General features: G+C 31.5%; 1 protein-coding gene across 1 annotated transcript in view; it reads right to left on the reverse strand.

Moving 5' to 3' along the window:
- LOC132548468 (alpha-1,6-mannosyl-glycoprotein 4-beta-N-acetylglucosaminyltransferase-like) overlaps nucleotides 1–20,523 on the reverse strand; it is a 46,139-nt gene that overhangs the window by 18,372 nt on the left and 7,244 nt on the right. Inside the window, exon 2 of the mRNA XM_060212340.1 lies at nucleotides 6,300–6,471. Within this exon, the coding sequence (XP_060068323.1) occupies nucleotides 6,300–6,471 (172 nt within the window). The remainder of the gene's footprint in view (nucleotides 1–6,299; nucleotides 6,472–20,523) is intronic.

The raw sequence follows: 20,523 nt of genomic DNA on the forward strand, positions 1-20,523 counted from the left end.
CTAACGGGAACCTTCACATTGAATTTGAGAAAGATCCATTTAGTGTTTACTGACGGACTTGTTTAACCGGAAGTTCGACCGGAACTACTTCTGGATTGTAAACAAACTTCGTCTGCTAGCTAGCAAATCCAAATTTTGTTGACGTCGTGGCGGAAATTATGAGATGGGAGCAGAATAATCATCCCCTAACCTCAGCGGGTGTGACAGAGAAACGAGGGTTAGACTAAAAAAAAACCGCGGTGGTTGGAGATTTCTCTGTCACGCCCTCAGGGTAGGGGAAGATTCTATTAATCCCCGTCTCAACCCCAGGTGAGACAAGAAAATCACACACCACCAAAAGTGTGGATACAGTTGTCCAAATAAGACAAATGTGAATTCAATAATGAGTTAGAAGGTAAGAGTAAGTCGAAATGGAAGGGTAAGAAAGAGAGAAACATGTCAGTGATTTGTTTTCCAAGATGGACGTATAATCAATACGTAAGTCTGAGAGATGATGTATCTATTTATTTTTATGATTTGCTTTTTTGGTCGCGATTGCCTTCCGCAAACCAGCATAGCATGCAATCATGGTACAATACCAGTCAATAATGATATATGTATTTCTCTATCACATCAAGTAGTATTACGTCAACTATCGTTTCAATACCGATGATTCTAGGTAATGACTACTTCAGTATTTCATTTTATCACTATGGTTTACCCTGTCTGCTTCTTAATTACCATAATTGACCGGCTGTAGTGATTATTGGAAGTTTCTCATTAATTACACATGTGACCTGTCATATCTGTAATACTACTTAAACTCTACTATTATCTGCTTAAAATATTTGCTAGCACCACAACAGGTTGACATTTTAATACAAGAGTGACTTTGATACACTTGAATGGACATGCTCGATGACTGGAACCATGCTATTAATGACTGCGTGTGGTTACTAGACTGATATGAGATGAGTTCCAATAAATACCACGTTGTTGAAGCTAATCTTAATATCATCTAATGCGTATGATAAAACTTTAAACTTACAAAAATACGTTTCTTTCCCATAACCGTCGTGTCAATAAATTGTTTTACCCAGATCTGAGAGGTAAAATATATCTGGTTCACAAAGTTAAGTGATGTACAGTATTTGGATTCATTAAGTGTTTAATTCAGATGGAAAATAACCTTCTGCGAAGTGTTGAAATAAGTATGGAGAATCACTGCTGAATAGCTTACCGTAACCAAATCTATCACAAGTTGTCATTTACCATCAAAATGTAACAGACATTTTCTCGCAATAACATTGCTATCTTATTATGTACAGACAAAAAGATGGGTTCTAGAAAACGAACGTCGACAGTTTACTACATCACGTCCGCCGTCAAAACTGAATCAGTCACAATATACTTTTGTCACTGTTTTATATTTGGTCATTTGATGATTATGGAATAAAAAATGATGAGTATATTAAAGTAAATGATGTATAATGATTCTGATAATCGCTTATCAGGCTTCTTTTGGTAATCATGGTTTGTATAAAAACTGATTAGTTTCCGGTTGGTATTCCTATTTGCTACGGATGCTGAATGAAATTTTTAAAAAATGTTTCAAATGCGTGGTAAGATATAAAGTTGAATTGAACGTCTCAATTCATACATAACGTCTATGCGTTAACTTAATAAACTTAATAAGCTGGGGTCTGATATCGAAAATATCTAAATAACATTTATTGTATGGTATAACAATATTCTCTTTCGTTTATGATCTGTTGGCTCGATGTTATCTGTATTCATACACTCTAAACATGCTGCAGTTTGCGTGTAATAATAGAATGATAAAAAGATATAAGACATTGAAAATATAGTTCCAAATCGCCACTTACATCTGTATATTTAATAATTGACAATCCTATAGCCAGGAAGTTTGCTTCCCGTTACCGGTAGCTACTGCCTGTTTCCTCCGGATTTCAAACATTTTGAACGATATCATAACTATATTTGCTCCTGCTAAGTAAATGTCAATAGACAGAGAACAATGATGTCTTGTTCTTAACATCATCTCAAATGTTCAAGTTACAACGCTAAACAATATGATACACTCAACAGTACAGCCGGCCATACAAACAACTTGAACCGTGTATTATGTACACCATATTGCTTCCGTACCATACCCGTCTCACTGAGTCGCTTTGAACATTTTCTATATATGGGTTGCAAAATAAATATTTACAAGTATTCGCAAATACATTACGAATCCCAGTGGAAACCTGATTCCTCGAGGATTTTTCCTCAATTACGGACTACACTGTACATGTAACTAAGTTTGTAAAAGACAATTTCACGTCACTAAGACTTACCGATTAAAGTGTCTCATTACCTACATTTCGTGTAAAAGTTGAATCAATGACATGTTCGGTTTTCGGCCTCGAAGAAATTCATTAAATATAAAGACTAGATTGCATGTTCATTTTCTGTTTACCGAAATAGCTGTCATGCAATTAACATTGGTTAGGTAGGAACATCACGATATAGGAACTGCCTTACGCTGCCACTGTTTGGCAAGCAGACATGGCTAATGAAATGTGCATTATTAATGTTAATAGGTAGTTAGCAGGGAAATATACATTTACACTCATCGAATTATTGGTCATTTAAGAAAACATGAGTGAGTAAAAGATGTTTATGTGAATGTAACGTACAAATATTTGTCACTCTAATATTACCGGAGATTGTTATATAGATACGTGACCATCAGAAATGTAAAAATTCATAACTATAAGTAGGTTGTGTACTAACACGGTACTCTGGTCTGTAAACTTCTAAGTTACTATCGAGTATATATATAATACAAGATTATCGCAGTCATATACATGTATACCTACTTGGTATTAGAGGTTTACATTTAAATCTATTACTTTCAATGGCTTTATTTCAATGGCGCTCTCTTTAACCCTGTTACCAACGTCCATTCTAGAGTAACACAATTTACATCTTTGCTATGTTAGAATGTATCCTGGCAATTTTTATATCTTTGCTATGTTAGAATGTATCCTGGCAATTTTTATATCTTTGCTATGTTAGAATGTATCCTGGCAATTTTTATATCTTTGCTATGTTAAAATGTATTCTAGCAATTTTTATATCTTTGCTACAAAGCATCGAATTTGTGCTTTCTGTGATAATAAGGGTTTTACTTATTATTGTATGTGTTTTTTAGTCATATTGAAAGTTTATAATGATATTATGATTATCATTATAGCTGGCTAACTAGGGTTCATTGACTTATATGGCTATCAGTGGCATGTATATTCATTTCTTATTTCTTGACAAAGATGTTTTTTTCTGCCTTTCATCAATTTGTTTTAATAACTGCAATGCTTAATGAGTTATCGACATGTCATGATCCATGTTATACCGATAGTCATGTTATACCGATAGTCATGTTATACCGATAGACATGTTATACCAATAGTCATGTTATACCGATAGTCATGTTATACCGATATACATGTTATACCGAGTCATATTATACCGATAGTCATGTTATACCGATAGACATGTTATACCAATAGTCATGTTATACCGATAGTCATGTTATACCGATGGTCATGTTATACCGATAGCCAAGTTATACCGATAGTCATGTTATACCGATAGCCAAGTTATACCGATGGTCATGTTATACCGATAGTCATGTTATACCGATAGTTATGTTATACCGATAGTCATGTTATACCGATAGACATGTTATACCGATAGCCACGTTATACCGATAGACATGTTATACCGATAGTCATGTTATACCGATAGTCATGTTATACCGATAGTATACCGATAGTCATGTTATACCGAGTCATGTTTTACCGATAGTCATGTTATACCGATAGTCATGTTATACCGATAGACATGTTATACCGATAGTCATGTTATACCGATAGTCATGTTATACCGATAGTCATGTTATACCGATAGCCACGTTATACCATGTTATACCGATAGTCATGTTATACCGATAGTCATGTTATACCGAGTCATGTTATACCGATAGACATGTTATACCGATAGACATGTTATACCGAGTCATGTTATACCGATAGACATGTTATACCGAGTCATGTTATACCGATAGTCATGTTATACCGAGTCATGTTATACCGATAGTCATGTTATACCGATGGTCATGTTATACCGATAGTCAAGTTATACCGATAGTCATGTTATACCGATAGTCATGTTATACCGATAGTCGCGTTATACCGATAGACATGTTATACCGATAGGCATGTTATACCGATAGACACGTTATACCGATAGTCGCGTTATACCGATAGACATGTTATACCGATAGCCAAGTTATACCGATGGTCATGTTATACCGATAGTCATGTTATACCGAGTCATGTTATACCGATAGTCATGTTATACCGATAGTCATGTTATACCGATAGTCATGTTATACCGATAGTCATGTTATACCGAGTCATGTTATACCGATAGACATGTTATACCGAGTCATGTTATACCGATAGACATGTTATACCGATAGTCATGTTATACCGATAGTCATGTTATACCGATAGTCATGTTATACCGAGTCATGTTATACCGATAGCCACGTTATACCGATAGACATGTTATACCGAGTCACATTATACCGATAGCCACGTTATACCGAGTCATGTTATACCGAGTCATGTTATACCGATAGTCATGTTATACCGATAGACATGTTATACCGATAGCCATGTTATACCGATAGCCATGTTATACCGATAGACATTATACCGATAGCCACGTTATACCAGTCATGTTATACCGATAGTCATGTTATACCGATAGTCATGTTATACCGATAGCCACGTTATACCGATAGACGTGTTATACCGATAGCCATGTTATACCGATGTTATACCGTTAGCCATGTTTTACCGATAGTCATGTTATACCGATAGACATGTTATACCGATAGTCACATTATACCGAGTCATGTTATACCGATAGACATGTTATACCGATAGTCATGTTATACCGATAGTCATGTTATACCGATAGACATGTTATACCGATAGACATGTTATACCGATAGACATGTTATACCGATAGTCATGTTATACCGATAGACATGTTATACCGATAGACATGTTATACCGAGTCATGTTATACCGTTATACCGAGTCATGTTATACCGAGTCATGTTATACCGATAGCCATGTTATACCGATAGACATGTTATACCGATAGACATGTTATACCGATAGCCATGTTATACCGATAGACATGTTATACCGATAGACATGTTATACCGATAGTCACATTATACCGATAGACATGTTATACCGATAGTCATGTTATACCGAGTCATGTTATACCGATAGACATGTTATACCGATAGACATGTTATACCGATAGACATGTTATACAGAGTCATATTATACCGATAGTCATGTTATACCGATAATTATGTTATACCGATTGTCATGTTAGACATGAGCCATGCTTGTAAGTTAACGGAGGCGATGCTCGAACTCAGTGTTATGCTGATACAGAAGAATTCAGACTTTTCTTCCGGTACATGTATCGATTGTAGGACCAAGTTCAAACACTCAGACATATGTTGCATCTGCACCAGGTGTAATCAATGTACCCAACCAGCCTACCTATCTTTGATGCATTCCATTGATGGGAGTGGCATATTTAATTACCATCCTTGTTTTAAGAGCTATTATAGTTTCCAGTAACATAGCATTATCATTTATCAAAAAAGTAACTGACCAATATTTTCCTCCATGAACGATAAATTTGACATTGTAAAATCTCAGAGCTTCAGCATCTTCTGACATTAGCATCAAAACCGAATTGAAACGACTATGAGGTACAATATTGACAATAACGGCAACCCTCTTTTGATCTCAGGGGGTAGAAACTGACATCAGATACAATGTTACGGCACTCATATTTATACGTTTCATGACACTCCACGGAACAATGATGCGAAATTGACGTTAATTTGGTACCAAAAGGTAAAAAACACATAGTCTTACAGAAGGTAATGTCTGTGAACGTTTAAGAGTCGTTATTCGAAGAATGATGACTATTTATTATAGTAGTGACTTTGTTTCGCTAGTAGTTTCGTAAAAGACCTTTTACAGGAGATACAGCCTCCGAGACATGTATGACATTTCAGTACAATCAGATAAAGTCAGAAATAAAACCCCATGGAGATATCACTGTAGAAAAAAATATTCATCACAAGATTTCGTTTGACTTAAAATCCACTTCAAATCAGGTCGCTGTTAATGTAAATTTTAATTGCTTACCTTTCCTTATCCCCTGGAGGTTTTCATGGATGCTGACGTTTGAATAATTTAGAAGTTGAATGACAACACTTGTTGTCACTAGTAAGATTCCAGTGTACAGCACTTGTTTACGGACAGGTCTTCTCACCCGACACCAGGCCATGTCGCACGCATAGTTTACACACTTCCCAGTCTGAAATAAAACAAATTATTTATACACAACACAAATATAGGTACATACTTTTATACACCCATCCCCTCTCAGGCTGTAATACAGTTATATATAGCAACACTTGCATACAAGTAATGCCCTCACTGGACCTTCAGTATAAAGATGACCAAACCTCCAAAACTGGCCAATCAACGTAGCATTGATAAAACAATGGACATCAAACGGAGCACTATCTCGTACGACTAATGACGGAGACAAGACACACAAGAGAATGACACCTTTCACTATCCCACGAATCAATTATAGAGCCCAGTATTTATCTTCTCTGTGTTCAATAAGTATAGATCCGTGAGACACGGAATAACGCCCCCTTCCCCGATATAACACATTAATTAGTTATTGACCTTTGTTTATTAGTTATAATTATAGATATATTTTTCCCTCACACTTGCCCCTACCAAGCCAAGAGACAGAAATCGCTCAAATCTACGGTAATCGTGAAGAAGAGGAAGATCCTACTTTTCTCATTGTCACCTTTCCTCGCCGTTTCAAACCAAATTCTGATCGACAGGTTGGCAATGCATTGTATTATCACTATCCTCTCTATTGCCTTCAAAATGTGAAGAATACAAAAGAAATATAACGTGTTATACAAAACATTCAGGACCTAAATACATGATTACATAATAGACAATACAAAGTATCAGCCTAGTAGTTCGCAATAGTCTCCGTAAACAATTCTTGTAACGAGACGATAAAATCAAATTTTAGTAAAATGTATCAAGAGTGCACTCATAGTACATAGTATAGAAACACTACATCATACATATGTAACGAGACTATAAAATCAACATTGTACTTTTTTGTGTATACGCATATACCTATTAAAGATACAATTTATTATAATGAGACTATGACGTCACCTTTGTAGTTATATTTTAATATATACATGTATCCAGATTACGCGCCTATTACGTAGTACACATACATCACATTATGATGAAACTATGAAATCAACATTGTAATTTAATTGATTTCTAGAGTATGCACATAATTGGTAGTATTGATGAGTTGCGGTTTCAACTTTGAAGAGATAATGTGGCTGAGTGGTAATTAGGACCACACTACCGATAATACAACTTCGACATTTTTTTCTATAGCTTCTACTGAAATCAACCTGAATCTATCCACTTCATTGAAGACAAAGGCGATACTCATGCTTGTAGCTGATGCTATGAGCATTTAACTGCTGACGTGTTTATGCCGTAGCTACCATTTAGAAGTAACTTTAAATAGAGGACATAAAGATTAAAGCACGTCTCCCTGTGTCTATATAACCTTTTTTGATGAAATGGTCCATCGGGTTATCGAATTTCTTTAGAGAATAATGAATTTAGGTATTATCCAATACAAAAGTTTACTTTGAGAACTGACAAGCATATGTTACATTCACTTCATTGATAATATGCGTATTTCAGACATACGTTATTGTCATATATATATACAGTTTTATCTGTTAACTTAGAGAAGGCATTGTATACCATAAATACCTATAACAGTAGAGTGCATTATGTCTGTATACATCACATATATACGTAGAATGCACCATCAATAATCAATTTATATACAACTGTTCGCCCTGTACACGTAAACATGAAATGTACTTATACGATGAGTGCTATTCAAGCATTTTGGTAGACACATTGGTTACAACACAATTAATTCTTAATTTCAACAAAATGGCGAGTATTTTAGTTCCACAAATTTCGCCAACGACACGGATATGGTACGCTGAGGTCTTCTTTTCCAAACTTGCACATACAAAGGGCGAATAATTTACTCACTTATAAAAACATTATATCACACCATTTGTATGTGCGCGTGTTTATGTTTACAACGTTACGTGAACATATAGGTTTACAACTGGTTTTAATGGTAAAGTTATCAATAGCCTGAATGTCGATGATCTAATATTGACACATGTAATTGTAAGTACAAGAACGCAGTAATTGTATCTAGACCAGGTTTAACCTAAGTCTGATTTGTACCGACAAATATGTAGGATTTAAACGTAACACGTAAATGTCGGGACTTGTCTATAAACCTTCTATCCTGGCGCGATGTATGTGTGATTTACAACTAGTGTTTCAGTAATAGCATAATAAAAATAAACTGTAGTGTTTAGACGTCATGAGAATACCCTGTGTTTGTAGACGTCTTCTATCACAATCAACATTATATACAGCTAACAGTTACAACAGATTTAACCAGATCTCCATATAAACCTTACTTAAACGTCGGGCTACTACAAAAACATGCATATTTCTCTGTATATGAAAACGTATGAGGAAGGAAACAGCCAACCTTCTATAAAAATGTAGTAACTTGATGCCTATCAAGCACATGTAGACGAGGTTAGGACGGGAAATGACAAAAGGCTCCATATACTCTCTTTTGTCTGTGACACAAAACCGACGTGACTTACTCCACACACCCGTACAAACTGAATCACTATGGTTCAGGACTTGACTGACAAAAACGAAACTGTCTTACCGACATGGGCCGTGTAATTATCTTCTGTATAACAGTTTAGTCCACTCAATTTAACGTAAAGCGTGCTAGGTATGTTTATGCATATACTACACCCGACTTAAAAAGACGGAAGTAAAAATTGGTTTGATGGATAATTCAAGCAGTAAACTTTGCATTGTAAATACACACACGCATATACTACACAAACACAAATCGAATAGCTGAATTCCTTTCTATTAAAGCTCAATCGAAATATCGCTAATGCTGTTGAACTCGTTATAGTATGTCAACCGTGACGATTGCCTCAACAGCTAATTACTCGTTAAAATTATTTAGGTGACAGTCATTCTAAAACCAGATTTTGTACCTACCTTAATGAGTTATTAATTAAGTACACAAAAACACCACTACACAGTCGTTACCTCCTTCCACCACTTATTCCGTACAACAAAATTTGGACACACAGGTGTGACCTACACAGGTATATATGGAGAAGAAAGCACGACTACCCTATCATGAGCACGTGTACACAACTGAAACTCGACAACAGGCCGCACTCGAGTACATATACTGTGTAAAAGACAAGAGATCGATATACAATGTTTGCCATTAGAACTCGAGGTCTATGCCTATCACCGTGCGTGCTGAACGATAACCCTTCTAATTAAAAATTGATACAATTTTACCAGTTATTGTCTGGCTGATTTTTAGACCAAAGTCCACTTATAATATAACGATACCGTTAGTTTGACCACCAGTGGTCTAAATTTTCACACCAACTTTCACTGGCCAAAATAAATCATTGATAAATAGTCAGAACCGCTGATGTATAGGTTTGTAGTATATCACTCTGGATTATTGATTCTAATTAATTAACATACATAATAAAGCGAAGGAAACTATTGTTTGACATTGTAATGACTCCTGGTGTCACGGAAGAGGTGGTTATCTGTTTCTCTCTCGATGAGAAAATCCCACAATGTCTTCTTAGCGGTCGTTCCGGGTGAATGAAAACTGCCGAGTAGTTGGGTTTCACGGTTCAACAGTCGCCACTCAGATGATTTTCATTGTTGTACATTAAGTTTAGATATAAAGGACGCAGAATAACCTTTTACGTAGGGTTAAGTAATGTGAAAAACAAATGGGAAACAACTCATTTATCGTTTAGGAAACTTTGGAGAGAAAAGATACACTGCATTACCCGAACGTGTATTGGTTGTAGTATACAATGAGTGTAATATTGTATTGATGTATTGTACGATGAGTGTAATATTGTATTGATTATAGTGTACGATGAGTGTAACATTGTACTGGTGTATTGTACGATGAGTGTAATAATGTATTAGTTTTAATGTACGATGAATGTAATATTTTATTGATGTATTGTACGATGAGTGCAATATTGTATTGTACGATGAGTGTAACAATGTATTGATGTATTGTACGATGAGTGTAATATTGTATTGTACGATGAGTGTAACAATGTATTGATGTATTGTACGATGAGTGTAATATTGTATTGTACGATGAGTGTAATATTGTATTTGATGATGAGTGTAACAATGTATTAATGTATTGTACGATAAGTGTAACATTGTATTGATGTATTGTACGATGAGTGCAATATTGTATTGTACGATGAGTGTAATAATGTATTGATGTATTGTACGATGAGTGTAACATTGTATTGATGTATTGTACGATGAGTGCAATATTGTATTGATGTATTGTACGATGAGTGCAATATTGTATTGATGTATTGTACGATGAGTGCAATATTGTATTGTACGATGAGTGTAATAATGTATTGATGTATTGTACGATGAGTGTAACATTGTATTGATGTATTGTACGATGAGTGTAATATTGTATTGATGTATTGTACGATGAGTGTAATATTGTATTGTACGATGAGTGCAATATTGTATTGTACGATGAGTGTAATAATGTATTGATGTATTGTACGATGAGTGTAACATTGTATTGATGTATTGTACGATGAGTGCAATATTGTATTGTACGATGAGTGTAATATTGTATTGATGTATTGTACGATGAGTGCAATATTGTATTGTACGATGAGTGTAACATTGTATTGTACGATGAGTGCAATATTGTATTGTACGATGAATGTAATATTGTATTGATGTATTGTACGATGAGTGTAACATTGTATTGATGTATTTTACGATGAGTGCAATATTGTAGTGATTGATGAGTGTAACAATGTATTGATGTATTGTCCGATGAGTGTAACATTGTATTGATGTATTGTACGATGAGTGTAATATTGTATTGATGTATTGTACGATAAGTGCAATATTGTATTGTACGATGACTGTACTATTGTATTGATTGTATTGTACAATAAGTGTAACATTGTATTGATGTATTGTACGATGAGTGTAACAATGTATTGATGTATTGTCCGATGAGTGTAACATTGTATTGATGTATTGTCTGATGAGTGTAACATTGTATTGATGTATTGTACGATGAGTGTAACATTGTATTGATGTATTGTACGATGAGTGTAATATTGTATTGATGTATTGTACGATAAGTGCAATATTGTATTGTACGATGAGTGTACTATTGTATTGATTGTATTGTACAATAAGTGTAACATTGTATTGATGTATTGTACGATGAGTGTAACATTGTATTGTACGATTAGTGTAACATTGTATTGTACGATGAGTGTAATATTGTATTGATGTATTGTACGATAAGTGCAATATTGTATTGTACGATGAGTGTACTATTGTATTGATTGTATTGTACAATAAGTGTAACATTGTATTGATGTATTGTACGATGAGTGTAACATTGTATTGTACGATCAGTGTAACATTGTATTGATGTATTGTACGATGAGTGTAACATTGTATTGATGTATTGTACGATGAGTGTAACATTGTATTGTACGATCAGTGTAACATTGTATTGATGTATTGTACGATGAGTGTAACATTATAGTGTACGATGAGTATAATATTGTATTGTACGATGAATGTAACATTGTATTGATGTATTTTACGATGAGTGCAATATTGTAGTGATTGATGAGTGTAACAATGTATTGATGTATTGTACGATGAGTGTAACATTGTCTTGTACGATGAGTGTAACATTGTATTGATTTATTGTACGATAAGTGTAACATTGTATTGATGTATTGTACGATGAGTGTAACATTGTATTGATTTATTGTACGATGAGTACAATATTGTATTGTACGATGAGTGTAACATTGTATTGATGTATTGTACGATGAGTGTAACATTGTATAGTACGATGAATGTAACAATGTATTGATTTATTGTACGATGAGTACAATATTGTATTGTACGATGAGTGTAACATTGTATTGATGTATTGTACGATGAGTGTAACATTGTATAGTACGATGAATGTAACAATGTATTGATTTATTGTACGATAAGTGTAACATTGTATTGATGTATTGTACGATGAGTGTAACATTGTATTGCACGATAAGTGTAACATTGTTTTGATGTATTGTACGATGAGTGTAACATTGTATTGTGCGATAAGTGTAACATTGTAGTGTACGATGAGTGTTATATTGTATTGATATAATGTAAGATCAGTGTAATATTGTATTGATGTATTGTACGATGAGTGTAACATTGTATTGTGCGATGAGTGTAACATTGTAGTGTACGATGAGTGTTATATTGTATTAATATAATGTAAGATGAGTGTAATATTGTATTGATGTATTGTACGATGAGTGTAATATTGTATTGATGTATTGTACGATGATTGTAAGATTGTATTGTACGATGAGTGTAACATTGTATTGTAAGACGAGTGTAATATTGTATTGATTGTATTGTATGATGATTGTAAGATTGTATTGTACGATGAGTGTAACATATACTGATGTATTGTACGATGAGTGTCATATTATATTGATTGTAGTGTACGATGAGTGTAATATTGTATTGATGTATTGTACGATGAATGTAATATTGTATTTTACGATGAGTGTAATATTGTATTGATGTATTGTACGATGAGTGTAATATTGTATTTTACGATGAGTGTAATATTGTATTGATGTATTGCACGATGAGTGTAACATTGTATTGATGTATTGTACGATGAGTGTAACATTGTATTGTACGATGAATGTAACATTGTATTGATGTATTGTACGATCAGTGTAACATTGTATTGTACGATGAGTGTAACATTGTATTGATGTATTGTACGATGAGTATAACATTGTATTGTGCGATGAGTGTAACATTGTATTGTACGATGAGTGTAATATTGTATTGATGTATTGTACGATGAGTGTCATATTATATTGATTTTAGTGTACGATGAGTGTTATATTGTATTGATGTAATGTACGATGAGTGTATTATTGTATTGTACGATGAGTGTAGCATTGTATTGTATGATGAGTGTAATATTGTATTGATGTATTGCACGATGAGTGCAATATTGTATTGTACGATGAGTGTAACATTGTATTGTACGATCAGTGTAACATTGTATTGATGTATTGTACGATGAGTGTAACATTATAGTGTACGATGAGTGTAATATTGTATTGATGTATTGTACGATGAGTGCAATATTGTATTGATGTATGGTACGATGAGTGCAATATTGTATTATACGATGAGTGTAACAATGTATTGATGTATTGTACGATGAGTGTAATATTGTATTGTATGATGAGTGTAACATTGTATTGTACAATGAGTGTAATATTGTATTGATGTATTGTACGATGAGTGCAATATTGTATTGTACGATGAGTGTAACAATGTATTAATGTATTGTACGATGAGTGTAACAATGTATTGATCTATTGTACGATGAGTGTAATATTGTATTGTATGATGAGTGTAACATTGTATTGTACAATGAGTGTAATATTGTATTGATGTATTGTACGATGAGTGCAATATTGTATTGTACGATGAGTGTAACAATGTATTAATGTATTGTACGATGAGTGTAACAATGTATTGATGTATTGTACGATGAGTGTAATATTGTATTGTACGATGAGTGTAATATTGTATTGTACGATGAGTGTAATATTGTAATGATGTATTGTACGATGAGTGTAACAATGTATTGATGTATTGTACGATGAGTGTAATATTGTATTGTACGATGAGTGTAACATTGTATTGATGTATTATACGATGAGTGTAATATTGTATTGTACGATGAGTGTAATATTGTATTGTACGATGAGTGTAATATTGTAATGATGTATTGTACGATGAGTGTAACAATGTATTGAATTGTACGATGAGTGTAATATTGTATTGTACGATGAGTGTAACATTGTATTGATGTATTGTACGATGAGTGTAATATTGTATTGTACGATGAGTGTAATATTGTATTGTACGATGAGTGTAATATTGTATTGAAGTATTGTACGATGAGTGTAACATTGTATTGTACGATGAGTGTAATATTGTATTGATGTATTTTACGATGAATGTAATATTGTATTGATTGTAGTGTACGATGAGTGTAACATTGTATTGATCGCTTTGTACGATGAGTGTAATATTGTATTGGTTGTGTTGTAAGACGAGTGTTATATTGTATTGAATGCTTGTATGTGTGTTACCGTCTACCATACCCTAGCATGATGTTATTTTATGTAGATCTGTAATCACACACATTAGTATACATGAGTGCACAAACAAACCTGTAATCTTGTGACAACCGTGTGCGGTCTACCTTATTCTTCTTTCAGTTTTAAGAACATTACATAAGGATACGGCGCATTTATTTTCTTCCTTGTGTCATTTATTGGGGGAAAAGTAGACAAAGAAGACGGGGAAATATCGATATTAAGATAAAGATTCGGTTCTTTAAACAGGCGGAATGTCATGTATCAGTAGGATTAATGTATAGTCTAACACGTAAAGGATATTCTGTTTCAGATGGCAGTGTGTTTCTCGACTTGTATAAATACGATTTTTTCTAGTTTGACTTACAGACATGTTTTGAAAGAACTTCAACACTTGATAAACAAATGGAAAGGTTTTCGCTGAGGAGTTATCACAACCTCTCTTCTCTACATTGATTTCAGTCGACTTTAATTAACACACTAACTAGAATTTCTCATTCTAAATCCTAGTACCATTATCGTAGAATGACTTACAATTTTCATGACGACGCTTGATTAAATCTTTAGTATGTAGCTTACATGTTGCTTAATTGGGATCAAAAGATGTATATAATCACTTTTTATTTTATGATATCTTGCATTCTCTTATCAGCTTTTTTTGATATGAATGCAAATTGTAAGATTTCTGTGCTAATCATATATACATAGAGCTGTATATTATCATATTTATAGATTAAATTTATAATTATTGATGTAAAGGGTGTTATCGCTGTCGTCCTTTGATGTGACTACATATAGCTGTGGTAAAGCTAGCTACCCACTACCGCCCGGTTGTTAGTTCTTAAGGCTTTAGTTAAGTTCATTTTTAAGACTTTAGTTGAGTCAGTTCTTAAAACTTTTGTTGAGTACGTCGTCACCTCTATACATGTTAAATTATGTAATATTCTAGCACATGTGTCTGTGGTAAAGCTAGTAACGAGTCACCAACTATCGCCCGGTCGTTAGTTCTTAAGAATTTAGCTGAGTCGCTTCTTAAGACTTTAGTTGAGTCAGTTCTTAAGACTTTAGTTGAGTAAGTCGTCACCTGTTTACATGTGACGGATGCAATATTCTAGCACATGCGTCTGTGGTACAGCTTGAAACGAGTCACTCAATATCGCCCGGTTGTTAGTTCTTAAGACTTAAAATGAGTCATTTCTTAAGACTTTAGTTGAGTTAGTTCTTAATACTTTAGTTAAGTTAGTTCTTAAGACTTTAGTCCAAAGAAAATTGCGTAATATGTCCGCACAGGACTAATTTCATTGAGAAACGTATGAAGAAATTGTTCAGTGTTGAAACTTGTTTGTTAGTCTTTAGTACTTATGTCAATAGTGTTTTATTTTATGGAAGTGAAATTCGGGGAATCCCATAAAACTAATGATGTTGAAAAAATACAAATGGAATTCTTTAAAAAATGTTTATAATTTCGGAGAGTCTACAACAAATGTATTCTGTATTTTGAATTAGGCAGAATACTGTTGTCCATACATATAAAAAGAGAACATTTAGATATTGGTCCGAGTTGCGTAAAACTGATAATTGTATTCCAAAAGGATGTTATGAGGATATCATAGAAAGTAACGACTCCCGGATAATGAAATTACGACACAAAATTACATGTACAAAGTTGATGATACATACGGTAACTTGTTTAAATCTCGACTTATCGATATGTTTCAACAAGAATGTTTGGACAAAATTAATTTTTTTCTGAAGGTTACCTGTATCAACACATTGAAGACACATTCTCATTACAAAAATATTTGAAAAAAATCTGAGAATATAAAATATTTGAAGCTAATTGCAAAACTGAGAATGTCAATTGTCAAATATTGATAGAAATAACAGACTATGTGTATTATGAGAATCGGAGACGAGTACCAAGTTTCAAGTTTCATGTTTATTGGATCCTCAGATACATGAAAATGTATAACATGAGGTAAAAGAATACTATATCAAAAGATATAAGTTGTGAAAACTTCAGCTAATAAAGAAACTGGAAATGAAAAGCCTTGTGAAATATATTCAATTTCGAGTGTTTTATATATCAAACCTGGTCAATCATATTCCATATCTCGTGTTTTATATATAAAACCTTGTAAAATATATTCCATATCTAGTGTTTTATATATAAAACCTTGTAAATTATATTCCATATCTAGTGTTTTATATACCAAACCTTATAAATTATATTCAATATCTAGTGTTTTATATATCAAACCTTGTAAATTATATTTCATATCTAGTGTTTTATATATCAAACCTTATAAATTATATTCCATATCTAGTGTTTTATATATCAAACCTTGTCAATCATATTCCATATCTAGCGTTTTATATATCAAACCTTGTCAATTATATTCCATATCTGTGTTTTATATATCAAACCTTGTCAATCATATTCCATATCTTGTGTTTATATATATCAAACCTTGTCAATCATATTCCATATCTAGTGTTTTATATATCAAACCTTGTAAAATATATTCAATATCTCGTGTTTTATATATCAAACCTTGTCAATTATATTCCATATCTAGTGTTTTATATATCAAACCTTGTGAAATATATTACATATCTAGTGTTTAATATATCACACCTGTTTTATATATAAATTATATTCCATATCTCGTGTTTTATATATCAAACCTTGTAAAATATATTCAATATCTCGTGTTTTATATATCAAACATTGTCAATTATATTCCATATCTAGTGTTTTATATATCAAACCTTGTAAATATATATTCAATATCTCGTGTTTTATATATCAAACCTGGTAAATTATATTTCATATCTCGTGTTTTATATATCAAACCTTGTAAAATATATTCCATATCTAGTGTTTTATATATCAAACCTTGTAAAATATATTCCATATCTAGTGTTTTATATATCAAACCTTTTAAATTATATTTCATATCTTGTGTTCTATATATCAAACCTTGTCAATCATATTCCATATCTAGTGTTTTATATATCAAACCTTGTAAAATATATTCAATATCTCGTGTTTTATATATAAAACCTTGTAAAATATATTCCATATCTAGTGTTTAATATATCACACCTTATAAATTATATTCCATATCTAGTCTTTTATATATCAAACCTTATAAATTATATTCCATATCTATTTTTTTATATATCAAACCTTGTAAAATATATTCCATATCTAGTGTTTTATATATCAAACCTTGTAAAATATATTCCATATCTAGTGTTTAATATATCACACCTGATAAATTATATTCCATATCTAGCGTTTTATATATAAAACCTTGTTAATCATATTCCATATCTAGTGTTTTATATATCAAACATTGTCAATTATATTCCATATCTTGTGTTTTATATATCAAACCTTGTAAAATATATTCCATATCTAGTGTTTTATATATCAAACCTTGTAAATTATATTCCATATCTCGTGTTTTATATATCAAACCTTGTTAATCATATTCCATATCTAGTGTTTTATATATCAAACCTTGTAAAATATATTCCATATCTAGTGTTTTATATATCAAACCTTGTAAAATATATTCCATATCTAGTGTTTTATATATCAAACCTTGTAAATTATATTTCATATCTAGTGTTTTATATATCAAACCTTGTAAAATATATTCCATATCTAGTGTTTTATATATCAAACCTTGTAAATTATATTCCATATCTAGTGTTTTATATATCAAACCTTGTCAATATATTCCATATCTAGTGTTTTATATATCAAACCTTGTGAAATATATTACATATCTAGTGTTTAATATATCACACCTGATAAAATATATTCCATATCTAGTGTTTTATATATCAAACCTTATAAATTATATTCCATATCTTGTGTTTTATATATCAAACCTTGTTAATCATATTCCATATCTAGTGTTCTATATATCAAACATTGTCAATTATATTCCATATCATGTGTTTTATATATCAAACCTTGTAAAATATATTCCATATCTAGTGTTTTATATATCAAACCTTGTAAAATATATTCCATATCTAGTGTTTTATATATCAAACCTTGTAAATATATATTCATATCATATATCCATATCTAGTGTTTTATATATCAAACCTTGTGAAATATATTACATATCTAGTGTTTAATATATCACACCTGATAAATTATATTCCATATCTAGTGTTTTATATATCAAACCTTGTAAAATATATTCAATATCTCGTGTTTCATATATCAAACATTGTCAATTATATTCCATATCTAGTGTTTTATATATCAAACCTTGTAAAATATATTCAATATCTCGTGTTTTATATATCAAACCTTGTAAATTATATTTCATATCTCGTGTTTTATATATCAAACCTTGTAAAATATATTCCATATCTAGTGTTTTATATATCAAACCTTGTAAATTATATTTCATATCTAGTGTTTTATATATCAAACCTTGTAAAATATATTCCATATCTAGTGTTTTATATATCAAACCTTGTAAATTATATTTCATATCTTGTGTTCTATATATCAAACCTTGTCAATCATATTCCATATCTAGTGTTTTGTATATCAAACCTTGTAAAATATATTCAATTTCTAGTGTTTTATATATATAAACCTTGTAAAATATATTCCATATCTAGTGTTTAATATATCACACCTTATAAATTATATTCCATATCTAGCGTTTTATATATAAAACCTTGTTAATCTTGTTTTATATATCAAACATTGTCAATCATATTCAATATCTTGTGTTTTATATATCAAACCTTGTAAAATATATTCCGTATCTAGCGTTTTATATATCAAACCTTGTAAAGTATATTCCATATATCGTGTTTTATATATCAAACCTTGTAAAATATATTCAATATCTAGTGTTTTATTTATCAAACCTTCTTAATCATATTCCAAATCTAGTGTTTTATATATTAAACCTTGTCAATTATATTCCATATCTTGTGTTTTATATATCAAACCTGTAAATTATATTCCATATCTAGTTTTTTATATATCAAACCTTATAAATTATATTCCATATCTCGTCTTTTTATATCAAACCTTATAAATTATATTCCATATCTATTTTTTTATATATCAAACCTTGTAAAATATATTCAATATCTCGTGTTTTATATATCAAACATTGTCAATTATATTCCATATCTAGTGTTTTATATATCAAACCTTGTCAATTATATTCCATATCTGTGTTTAATATATCAAACCTTGTAAAATATATTCTATTTCTAGTGTTTATATATCAAACCTTGTAAATTATATTCCATATCTAGTGTTTTATATATCAAACCTTGTCAATCATATTCCATATCTAGTGTTTTATATAACAAACCTTGTGAAATATATTACATATCTAGTGTTTAATATATCACACCTGATAAATTATATTCCATATCTAGTGTTTTATATATCAAACCTTGTAAAATATATTCAATATCTCGTGTTTTATATATCAAACATTGTCAATTATATTCCATATCTAGTGTTTTATATATCAAACCTTGTAAATTATATTCCATATCTAGTGTTTTATATATCAAATCTTGTAAATTATATTTCATATCTAGTGTTTTATATATTAAACCTTGTCAATTATATTCCATATCTAGTGTTTTATATATCAAACCTTATAAATTATATTCCATATCTTGTGTTTTATATATTAAACCTTGTTAATCATATTCCATATCTAGTGTTCTATATATCAAACATTGTCAATTATATTCCATATCATGTGTTTTATATATCAAACCTTGTAAAATATATTCCATATCTAGTGTTTATATATATCAAACCTTGTCAATCATATTCCATATCTAGTGTTTTATATATCAAACCTTGTAAAATATATTCAATATCT

This window comes from Ylistrum balloti, unplaced genomic scaffold, assembly GCF_031769215.1.
Source record: "Ylistrum balloti isolate Yb309-2 unplaced genomic scaffold, AGI_CSIRO_Ybal_v1 Utg370010, whole genome shotgun sequence".
In the NCBI taxonomy this organism is placed as follows: Eukaryota; Metazoa; Mollusca; class Bivalvia; order Pectinida; family Pectinidae; genus Ylistrum; species Ylistrum balloti.